The 12,004-nt window shown below is 37.6% G+C and overlaps 1 protein-coding gene across 2 annotated transcripts in view; it reads right to left on the bottom strand.

Annotated features, from left to right (window-relative positions):
• Positions 1–9,920, bottom strand: part of LOC147633966 (small ribosomal subunit protein uS17y-like) — a 41,466-nt gene extending 31,546 nt beyond the window's left edge. The window contains exons 1-3 of one of the 2 annotated variants that reach the window (XR_015266953.1): positions 9,780–9,920; positions 9,660–9,700; positions 8,215–9,537 (exon numbers count right to left, since the gene is read on the bottom strand). Coding sequence is in view for 1 of the 2 variants with exons in the window: in XM_086805045.1 (XP_086661171.1) it covers positions 9,660–9,700; positions 9,780–9,791 (53 nt within the window). In the remaining variant the exon portion in view is untranslated. Of the gene's footprint in view, positions 1–8,214; positions 9,538–9,659; positions 9,701–9,779 lie in introns of those variants that run through there. The other variant, XM_086805045.1, reaches the window with a different exon arrangement.
• Positions 9,921–12,004: the final 2,084 nt, after the last annotated feature.

The following is a 12,004-nucleotide window of genomic DNA, read 5'->3' as shown; positions in this document are numbered from 1 at the left end:
GGGCTAAAGAGGAAAAGAGCTTGTATTCTTCTTGTTCATTTTGTTGTATTGAGCTACCCATGATAAATGCATTAATTCAAAAACTTTTATATTGAGTGTAAAGTAATGATTACAAGTGAAACCATGCAGATGTAGATGTGCCCTAGACTAGTGTACCACTATGATGGATATGAGATCTAATATGCCAATCCTGGAATAAAGCACGCCATCAAAATTCCTAGCACTGGTATTGGAAAGAAATTTACTCAAAGTTCTACCAATACTACCTTTCTAGAATCCGTACTGCTTACATCACTAGCTCCGATACTACCTTTTGAGATCCATATTACTCACTTGCACACAATTGATGACCTTGTAGGGCATTGTGATCGCCAAACAAAAAATTTGCAAGGAAAACTTATAACAATAATTACGACAAATGAAGACATTAGAAAGGAAGAAAAGAGCTAGACAAAAAATAGTAAAAAAAGAACACCCTCCATAGAAGAGCACTTAATAGGTCAAGCACATGAATAATTGCCTATTGTTGACTATTCAAGTTAATGGAAGAAGAATATTAAAGGAGATCCATGTAATTGAGAACATAATCCCGAAGAAGAGTACCAAAGACTCCACATTAATTATTATTTTTTCTTCCAAAAGTTAGTCGTAAGCAATTCATTCTCACCTTTCAAACTTATACTACTATAATCTTTCATCCATTCACCCTTGAATTTAATTAAATTACACTCTATTCACATCCTTTCTTAAGGGTAATGCGTAAATATTTTATTTTATATTTTTACAAATAATTCTTATTATTTAATTGTACTCTATTCACATCCTTTACCAAGTGTAATGCACAAATATGTCATTTTATCTTTTAATGGATAATTATTTTTATTTATTTTAAAAAAAATATTTTTATTTATTTAAAAATAATTTTTATGCTTTTCTTTCTTTAATTTAATCCCAATGTGCAGGGAGTGTAGGTGCACATCGGGAAACCAAAACTTAAATTTAACACATGACATCTCGACTATTAGTATTAAATTATGTTTTCTAACCTCAATAAATATTTTTTATTTAAAAGTGCTCATATCAAAATATCTTCTCTCACTAGAAATATACATCCAAAATAAATTCCTCAACTATATTAGGGTAAGGGGAAGAGGGATCTTACACTCTCCCCCACTTGAAGATCCGAAATTTTCTCATCTTGCAAATTGGGGATAATATCTCCTCAACTCTTCCTCTTTCTCCCAATTAGCATCCTCAACCGAGAAAAACTTTCATATGATTAAATATTCTTTTAAGATATTGTTCCTAAGGGGTTTTTCTTTGCTGCCCAAAACTGTTATAGTTCCAATTTCATGACCTTGACCGGGAAAGGTGACGTGCTTGTCATCCAATATATGACTTAGATGTGCAACATACTTCTTCAATAATCTGAAGTGAAAGACATTGTGAATCTTTAAGTATGGAGGGAGAAAAATTTTGTAAGCTTGATCTTTAAGTCTCTTCTTGTAATCACACGTGGTCCATAATATTTGGGTGATAGCTTTTTGTACTTTCCACCTTCGATCGTATATAAAGAAAGACCATATCACCGTCAATAAACTCTCTGATAGTTCAATTTAGATCAGCATAATGCTCTTGAATAGCTTTGATATCCTTCTTTATTTTCTTCATTTGATTATCCATTTTGTCTAATATTTGCTTCATCATTTTCACTTTTTTTAATGTGTTGGACCAATATAATTTCTCTGTAAAGTGCCTTAAATGTACTCATCTCTATGCTTCGATAAGAAAATTCTACCAGATGTACATAATTCTTCATCTTCTAGGTTCTCATCCACAAAACGCTCAAAGTATATCTTTGATCACTTGGATATGTCTGGTCATTAGTTTTCATATGGTAGATAGTTCTAAGATCTAGAGAAGTACCCATAACTTTAAATAATGCAGTCCGAAAGTGGGATGTGAACTTAGCATCTCGATCACATTGACTATTCTTTTAGGTGCAGTCCATGAAGTCTGAATATTTCCTACAAGAAGGCTTCAGTTACATCAAGAGTATTATATGGCTTTTTCAATGGAATCAGATGAACAACCTTAGTCAAGCGATCTACCCATGATTATATCTTGCATTAATTAAAGGAAATCCAGTAATGAAATCCATACTTATACACTCCCACTTCATCTGCGGGTTATGTAAAGGATTCAAGTTTCCTGACATTTTTTATCCTTTTGGTAGACAAACATGTTGAAGTACATCCTTCTTCAGTGCAGACCAAAATAAACTCTTCTTTATAGCCATGAAAGGCTTCACATAGCCAAGGTATCTTGCTATAGGACTATCACGAAATTCATTTAGAATCCTATATTTCTATCTGCATAGGAACACACAATCGATATTGAATTACAAACATCCATTGTCTAACTAGAATCCTTGGACTTTCTTTACTTCTTAGGCCATCTTATTATATTTAAGCAAGGCAAAAATACGGGTGGATAATTTATTTGACCTAATCTTTTCCTTAGTTTCAGTGGGTAAAGGATTTGAAATCACGTTTGCCACCACAAGTAAGGAGGCCTTCTTGCTAAGCGCTTTAGAGCATCTCTTTTCTTCCCGATGTATACTTGATTTCACAAGCATGTGCATCCATCTTCTTTGCCTCATGTTAAGATCATTCTGAGTGAAAATACATTTTAAGCTCTTATGGTCTATAACTAAGGTGATTTTTTATCTGAGAAGATAAGTGTCACCAAGGCTTCAAGATGTGCACTATTGCAAGCAACTCTAGGTCATGAACATAATAATTCCTTTTACGAGGTCTTAAGTTTCAAGACTCATAAGCTATGGGGTGTCCTTCCTACATTAGGATTTTGCCAATAGTGAAATCAGCGACATTGGTAATGACTTCGAAGGGCTTCCCAAATTCTGGCAAGTTCAGTATAGGATTCATTATAGTAACAGGATTTTTAGCTTATCAAACACACTTTGACACATTAAAGAACAATGAAAGGGAACATCCTTCTTAAGAAGTGCCATCAAGGTAGAAATAATCTTCGTATACTCGGGAATAAAGATTCGATACCACCCTATCAACCCTAAGAATTATGTGACTTCCTTTATTGTCTTTGATTCTAGCCAATCCATTGACAGTTTGCACTTTTGTGGGATCCATTGATATTCCATCTCTTGGCCTATGAACCCTTGATATTTAATTCGATCAATAAAGAAACTAAACTTGCTCTTCTTGGTGAAAAGTTAATGCTTTTTGAGGTCTTCCAAGACTTTATCACATGCTTCTCATGATTCATAACATTCTTGGAGTAAACCAGAATATCATCAAAGCAGACTAAAACAAAATCATCCAGATGCTCTATAATTATTTCTTACATCAATAAATTAAAGATATCAAGGGTATTTAATAATTAATTTGAATGGCATTATTGTGAACTCATAATGTCCCTATTGGTGTTAAAAGCCATCTTAGGAATATCTTGCTTCTTAATTCTGATCTCATAATATCCTGATTTTAAGTTAATATTTATGAATATCAGGGCTCCATGCAAATGGTCTAACAACTCATCTATCCTATATTTTTTCTTAATGATAAGTCAATATTCAACCCTCAATAATCAATGCATTATCTGAGAGTTCCATCCGTCTTTGTCTGGAAAAGAATTGGCACATCCTAAGGGAATACATTGGGTCAAACAAAGCGTTGATCCCAAAGTTTCCTCAACTATTCCTTGGGTCCAATTGCTTTTGGAATGGCCATATTATAAGCTCTTTTTGTAGTTGGATGAGCTCCAGTAGGTATCAACCATATCTCATGATCAACTTCACAAGTCAAAGACATTTTACATAAATCTTCAGGAAATATGCTAGCATACTCACTCAACCATTCTGGTTTCTTTGTATTTGACTCTACCTAGAGGATTGAGCTTGACAATCTAGATTGCTTGTGTCTTCCTAAGTTCCTTCAATAACTTGGATGCCTTTATAAGTTCTAAGGTAGGGGCTCCAATTACTCCAATCCCTTACACCTTGTTTCCATGAAGATACATGAAGGAAATAGTTTCTTTGTGACAATCTAGATTGCTTGTGTCTTCCTACGCTCCTTCAATAACTTGGATGCCTTTATAAGTTGTAGGATAGGGTCTCCAATTACTCCAATCCATTGCACCTTGTCGCATAAAGATACATGAAGAAAATAGTTCCTTTGTGACAATGAATATTAGCTATTTCTACATGAGCCAGTCATACCAAGAATCCCATTATATATGCCTAAGGACAAGACTCTAAACTTAAGTTTGGTCATATACCCATTCAAGGAGAACTGAATTATATCTGCCTCATGGCACATAAGAACCTTTCCACTTGTATTGGTTTACCCTACATCTAGGTGGCGATTACTAATTTATGCAAGCATCTGGGTGAAATAAAGGAATGAGTTCTTCTTGTGAACGAGCCAAAAGATTAAAATCTTTACCTTTGAAATTGATCGAGGGACATGATTATTGAAAACTACTAGTTTTGTGACCTTGCTGTGCTATATAGCAGCATGAATTATGCCTCTTTCTTCTCTCTTCACGTGAGTTATGGTAATAGCATTAGAATCTATTAACTGGCTAGAGCTTACCTCATCTACTCCAGTTTTGAGGTGGGGGTCCCTAATTTCTCTTGATTGAAGAAATGTTTCAGCAAAACATGCTTGGCCGGGGGAGGCTTGGTGTGGTGGATGTTAGAGAAGCCGGTTTGATTTCGAGGAGGAAGAGGATGGGGAGGTCGGTCTCTTTCTTGTTGTCCTACACACAAGCTTGAGCTTGGGCTTGCTTCACCACAACACTTACCTCAAGAATATGGCATTAGCAAATAGTTGTGCATGTGCTCAAAAATAGCTTTAGTATAGAGCATGCATAAAGTCTCTCTTTCCTATTCTCTTTCAATCCCTCTGTTCTTTCTCACATGCTTTCCTCTTATCTACTCAATGTATCTCTCTCGCACACAAATCAAAGCACTAAGAATGTGCTTACTATGTTGACATCCAAAAAGATGACCTCAGTTTGCGGCTAAACAAGGTTATATAGCCCCAAGATAAAATGTAAAACACCATCATTGTAACATGCTAGAGAAGAAAGGCAATATTGCATGAACATGAGCAATCATTATTTTTTAAAGTTAAGAGAATATCACACTCTTATGATACACACACACACCCTCTTCATTTCTATTCATAAAAGAAGGTAAGCATGGAAACCACAAGTGAGTACAGTTAATGGTTTAAAATTTTAAAAGGAAATAGATCTTGTACTCTCTTTGTTGCACAAACCCTTGCTTGCTGTCACAAGAATGTGTACACACTTTCGCGCTTCCATACCCATACACCCATACACATGTATGCACATGTATGTACATAAAATAGGGTAAGCATGGAAACCATAAGTGATTGCACTTAACATGGTTAAAACATTGAAAGGAAACAGATCGGTCAATCTCTTTTCACACACACACCCTTCCTTTTACACTCTTCTGTTGCCATAGGAACTTATCAATGCCTTTCCCTTCCTCTCTTAATGACGGTGACAAGAATCTGCTTGCTTATAAAGGGTTAAACCCCACTCTCATGCACTCAAGGGGTGAATCAAGCGCTCTTACTTTTGCATAGCTACTCTTGCTATTTTTCTTCCAGAGTTGACTAGTCATTTAACAATAAGAAAAGAATGCATACGTATTCAAACCCTAAAGGTGCTGCCTAAAGAGAATGTGTGACCCTAATTTTTATGTGGAACATCTTGTTAAACTCTTACCCTCTCTCAACCTCTCTGTCATGGACTAACATCTCATTAAACTCTTACCCTCTCTCAACCTCTCTCTCACATACTAACATGGTACTTTAAAAATTACATGCTATGGTCTTGAGGTAGGACATGGCAAGCTACAACAAGAACAACATGCATTCTAGATCTATTAGATGGGATATATACTTTAAAAATTACATGATATGGTCTTGAGGTAGGGCATGGCAAGCTGCAACAAGAAACATGTATTCTAAATCTATTAGATGGGATATATACATCCAGTCAATAGGATCTCAAAGCAAGCAACATACATTCAGATCAAGACTAGCAAACCCTAGCTTTGGTAATAGGTATTTGAAGAGAAAATTGTAGCGTGGTTTAGAAGTGTAAGGTGTTTGTGGGCATAACTACTCACCACATGAAGCTATGGGCAACTAGCGCGAGAACTAGACAAAGACGTCTAGTCTTGGTGCCCAAGCAGTACTGTGAGCACTTGCCCATGCAAAGATGGAAAACAAGGAATCATTGGGGCATTGCTCTTGCAGAGTAGGGAACATCTTTACATGATCTACAAGATCCTTAGGGAGTATCATTGATGATTACAAGGACTTCTTGTGTGGTTTTCGCTATCTCTGTGATGGTTACACTATCCAACACGTATGCCAAGCTCACAAACAACCGGAGATCTGCTAGCGTGTCATTTCCTTATTGACCAGTGTGTGAAATTTAGGGTTTTACAAGATTAGGGTGGATGTGAGTGATTAAGCATCATGATTAGCATTTAAGTTAATGCTAATGATAATGATTACTCACTAGAGTTGAGAGAGAGAGATTGCTAAAAGACACAAAAGAGAATATGCAAAAAGTACTTGTGCATACTTTCAATTAGAAAACCTGCCTTTATATAGGCACCAAACTAGCACATCACACAACTTGGATACTTATTTGACATTTTCCAACACTCCCCCTCAAATAATGATTATAATGGGTGATTTGGATTACAAAGCATACTTTTTGCTTTGGTTTCACCAACTTCACCATATAAGGAATACTTTACATGTTTGACAAACAAGGAGTAAACATGATAACATAAATACATAAGGAGAAATAAGGACTAAGGCTGGCCAAGACCACACAAGACTTAAAAGGTTCATACATCTTTGACAAAGTTAGCCTCTTCTTTGAAGGCTTGATTTGAAACTTCTTCATAGTTTTCACACTGTGCTGATGACATCTTCTTCTTGAACAAACGATCTTCTTTAAATTTGAAAGAACCATTATTGGAGTAGACAGTTTGAACTTCACCTTTCTTCTTTGAACTACTTGAGACTTTTTTTTGTTGAAGACTTTAAGTTGTCCACTAATTTGGACTTAGTGGCATCTTCATGGTTTTACATTATCGGCTCAATTTCCACTCGCTCATCTCGCATCAACACACCTTCACCATATAGGTGCATGTTGGTGCTAAGATACTATGAGAAAGCTAGTCCTTCGACATGGAAATTGTAGTACACCTTGAACCTAGCCTTAGGCTTTTTGCTTTTGAGATTAAGAAGCCATAATCATGTACCAAACCTTCAACCATAGTGGTTACATGCTAACAGATAACGAAAACATTGATGCTCCACCTAAGCTAAAAACTATAAGTATTTGGAGCTTGAAACTAGGGAACCAAACCAAGGGGCTTTTATAAAAGAAAGCAATAGAGTGATGGAGAAATCTCCAAGGTCAATATTGCACCCTCAATTGCTAAAATTTATGCACTTGATTACTTAATCATTGCTTAATGGAACTATACAAAAAATGAGTTTGATTGGTTCTCACTATATCCACTTGATGAAAAGCCTTGCAATTTGTTCTATGGGAAGCTCGAACCATTGCTAAATAACACCTCAAGGGGTTTTAAAGATTTTGTAAAAAAATGTCCAAAATCTGCATTTCTTTGTTTTGCTCCTCCCAGCTACCTATACAGAGCATCAATTGACTTGAAATTTCATGAGGAGGTAACTTTTATCAATAAGCCATACCTAAAAGAAATTTGTCCAATTGCTTGAGAAATTCATCAATTTTTGATGTGCAAAGGTGCTTGTTTGCTTTGCGTGTTGCATTTAAGATGGGCCATTTTATGTGTAGTTTAGCAATTGAAGGACCTTTCTTTTGAACCAAAAAGTTTATGATTAGGTCCATTGTGTAGAGGGAGAACCAAGCAAATCATTCTTGGTAGGGGTATTTTGGCAAAGAAGAAAGAGGAAAATTGGGATTAGTGAGACCATGGTTCTAATACTATGTAGGAAAATTACGGCTTCATAGGATTAGGATGGATGGTAATGATTAAGCATCATGATTAGGGTTTAGGATAATGCTAATGACAATGATTACTCACAAGAGTTGAGAGAGAGAGAAATCTAGACATGAGAGATTATGAGAAAAGTACTTGTGCATAACTTCAACTTGCCTTTATATAGGCACCAAAAGGTTACAACCAAAATCTCCCATGTGGGATAAACATCTTGATCTAAAATGGTGACCCTTAGAACATCCCACAATTTGATACCTATTTGACATGTTCCAACAACCAGCCAGAGAGGAGGGGATTGGCAGAGTAGGAGAGTCACTAGAGAGGAATGAGCGGTTTTAGAGAGAAGGGGGCTACAATGCAAGAAGAGACATTATCAAGAGCTCGCATGGGTGGAGCTGGCATCAGGAGCTAGCATGCACGTGTTAAAGGGGGGGCACACAGGGGAGGGGAGGGGTTGGCTATGAGGCTTGGGGGGTTTGGGCTACACAAGCGTGAAGCTAGGGGGTGGAGGAATGTTGGCGTCGCAGGGGAATTGCCAGAGCTGGCATGGATGGAGTTGGCATTAGGAGCTAGCATGCACGGGTATCAAAGGGAGGGGAGGGGTTGGGCTATGAGACATGGGGGGTTTGGGCTACGTAGGCATGAGGCTAGGGGGTGGGGGGAATGTTGACATCATAAGGGGAGGTTAGGGTTAGGAGTGTTTTTTCTTTTGGAATAATACTCATGTTAAGAAAAGGGTTATGGAGTGGGCGCAAAGGGGAGGGCCATAGGGGGATTAGGGTTTTTTATAAAATAAAAAATTGGTGCTTATTTATTGTATTAAATAAAAAAAGAGAAAAAAGAAAGAAAAAAGAAAATAAAAGATAAAAAGAAAAAACTTCAAGACAGCTCAACAAGCTGCCTGCCTACAGGAATGCCTAAGGAGGCTTTGGCTATAAACTCCATCAGACCCAAAATAACTCCACTACAGAGCTGCTATTTCCTAAATATCATAGGGTTCTTACCAAGTTTAACACATAACTACAAACTACCACATCTGAAAGGTCTTTTCAGGAGCCTTGAGGCCTATTAAAGTGCTAATCGCATCTCAATAACTTGAAAATAAATGTAAAACATACCCTAGGAGCCTTAGAATCCTGATACAAAGGAAGATACTTGGGAAAACCTGAATAAAAACCCTACCCTAGATGGCAACTTTGGTAATCTGTCCAAGTTGGTGACACTTGCACTTACCTAAGGAAACCTAGCTTCAATGGATCCTTCTAAGGATTTTAAACCCTAGTATGACACTCGCATTTACCAGAAACCCTAGCTTCAATTGGTTATCTCATATGCTTATCGCAACACAACCTGCAAATCCCACCTTGAATGGCCTCCGTAACCCAAAACACAGACAAAGTTTCGGTTCGCATTGGACAGCAAGCCGTGCCCTCAATTAATTATACCTAAAACAAACAAATCACATTATAATGACATTAAATGGCATAGCACTACCTTCAATGGCTTCTCTGGGAGTCTTAAACCCTAAAGAAAAACAGGAAGCAGACCATAAAAGAGGAAGAGTCACCTGAGAAAAACCTTCGGCTGCTTGAGGAAAGCGCGCTCCGTCTGCAGCAGAAAAGAGCAAACGGTGAGAGGAAGAGAGGTTGTGTAGATGACAAAAAGAGGAGGGAATCGGACACCGCACCTGTTCCGCCATAGCTGAATGTAGGCAGGCCGCTCAACACATAGCACACGCTTCAGAGAGACGGACGAAGAAGCCTCAGTAGAAGAAACCTTCAAAATGTTAGGGTTCCTATTTTATACAACATTTTTTATTCCACATTTTTCATCTAAACTTTTTTCTTCCAAAGCATTAGATCTAAACTTTTTTTTGACCAATAATATTTATTTATATTCTTTTTCTGGCTCTGGTGTATGACAGATTTGGAACAGTTAATATAAACTTTTTTTTTCAAACGCATTAGATCTAGTTAAACCTTTTTTCTTTTTTGAGAGGAATTAACACTCCTTGGGCCCTTTATTTATCTCAACCCTTCGCTGCTGCAAAGTGAGAGGGCAAAGTAGGCCAGAATCAAACCATGTCTCTCTGTTATCCATTTGGCATTTCTTCCAAAGTCCTTCCCAATGAAAGCACTTTCTCACGCTATCATATAGGTCTTGAAGAGACCCAAGTGACCTGCCAATGGCATGGAATGCATTTCTTCAAACACCTTTGGCTTGAATGATGAAAGGTACTTAAAGAAATGCATTCCATGCCATTGGCAAGTCAGTTGGGTCTCTTCAAGACTTATGATATTGTGAGAAAATGCTTTCATTGGAAAGGACTTTGGAGAGAGACGTGTATGCTTTTGTCTCAAGATGTTTAAAATGCCAAATGGATAAGGATCTTGTATTTTCTCTACCGTTTGAGATACCTCTTCGTCGAGCAAGTACTCCTCTTGTATGTCAATGATCCAATCACTATGCACCTCTGATATGGCTGCTAATGAACATGCCCATATTCTAGAGAGTGAATCGGCAACCACATTGTCCTTCCCCCTTTGTGATCTAGAGTCATAATTTGAAGAGTAAAAACCCACCTTCATTGCTTGGGAGAGAGATTGGGCTGACATAAGAAATATTTTAGCATCGAGCACCCTTCGAATAAAATCTACTCCCATAGAGGTAGTGACGCCACCCACTTCTTAATGGCATGTGAGATAGCAATCATCTCTTGATCAACATACATGCATTTGTATCTCCCTATCGTGTAGCTTTCAACTCTCTCATATGCAATCACTCCATGGTCGATATACAAGATAACCCCAATGCCTCTTCCACATGCATCTACCCTCGTGTGGTGAAATGCTTTAATAAATCTAGACACACAAGCATGGGGGCTAAAGTGAGCATATTTTTCAGCTCTTCAAAGCTCTTGTTAGCCGTGGTGGGCATCCCAAAAGAATGCCCTCCTCTTCAAATTATCTATCTCCCATAGAATGATGATAGACAAAGAAACCCTCTTAGTTGAGTAGAATTAGACCTTCCTTGGATCCACTCCAATGCCATCTTTGCCCACAATATAGCTAAGGTATTCCACCTCATGTGCCACCATGAACGTGCATTTGCTTTCCATCACATAAAGGTGGTTGGCTCTCTCACATCCAATACTTCTCTCACATGCCTCAAGTGTTCTTCCTCGTCCTTGCTATATACCAAGATGTCATTGAAGAATACAAGGACCTATTTGAAGAGGTAGGCTGACGTACCTTATTCATCATCAAGGCTTCGGATGCATTGCATAGACCAAACGGCATCACCATAAAGTGAAAAAGACCCCTTTCGGTTCTAAAGGCAAATTTATGCTCATCACCCTCTTCATACAAATTTGATGGTATTCCAATCTCAAATCAATCTTAGAGAACACCCTTGCTCCCTTGAGCTCATGAAGGAAGTCATCTATGCAAGGAATTAGGTATCTATTCTTGATAGAGATCTTATTAATTAAGAGATCCCTATAATCAATACACATGCAAAAGGAACCATCTTTCTTTTTGACCAAGAGAACAAGTGAGGCAAATAGAGATTAAATTGGTTCCACCCATCCCATATCGGTTAGTTCCTTCACTTTCTTGGTAACTTCATCCTTCTCCACCTTTGGGACCTTGTGAATTGGTATCTATTCTTTATAGAGATCTTGTTAAGAGATCCCTATAATCAATACATCTGTGGAAGGAACCAACTTCCTTTTTTACTGAGAGAACGGGTGAAGCAAAGGATAATGAATATCAATTAGTTCCTTCACTTGCTTGGCAACTTTATCCTTCTCCACCTTTGGGAGACAATAAGGGGGTTTATTCATCGGCTTGGCATTTGGTTCAAGCTCATTGGCTCAAGCTCAACTCCATGATCAACAACCCCCTTAGGTGG

The sequence above is a fragment of the Cibotium barometz genome, chromosome 11, assembly GCF_041138505.1.
Source record: "Cibotium barometz isolate CiBa-2024 chromosome 11, ASM4113850v1, whole genome shotgun sequence".
Classification (NCBI taxonomy): Eukaryota; Viridiplantae; Streptophyta; class Polypodiopsida; order Cyatheales; family Cibotiaceae; genus Cibotium; species Cibotium barometz.
The sequence above is the reverse complement of the archived record's forward strand: the minus strand, read 5'-3'. Positions and strand labels throughout refer to the sequence as shown.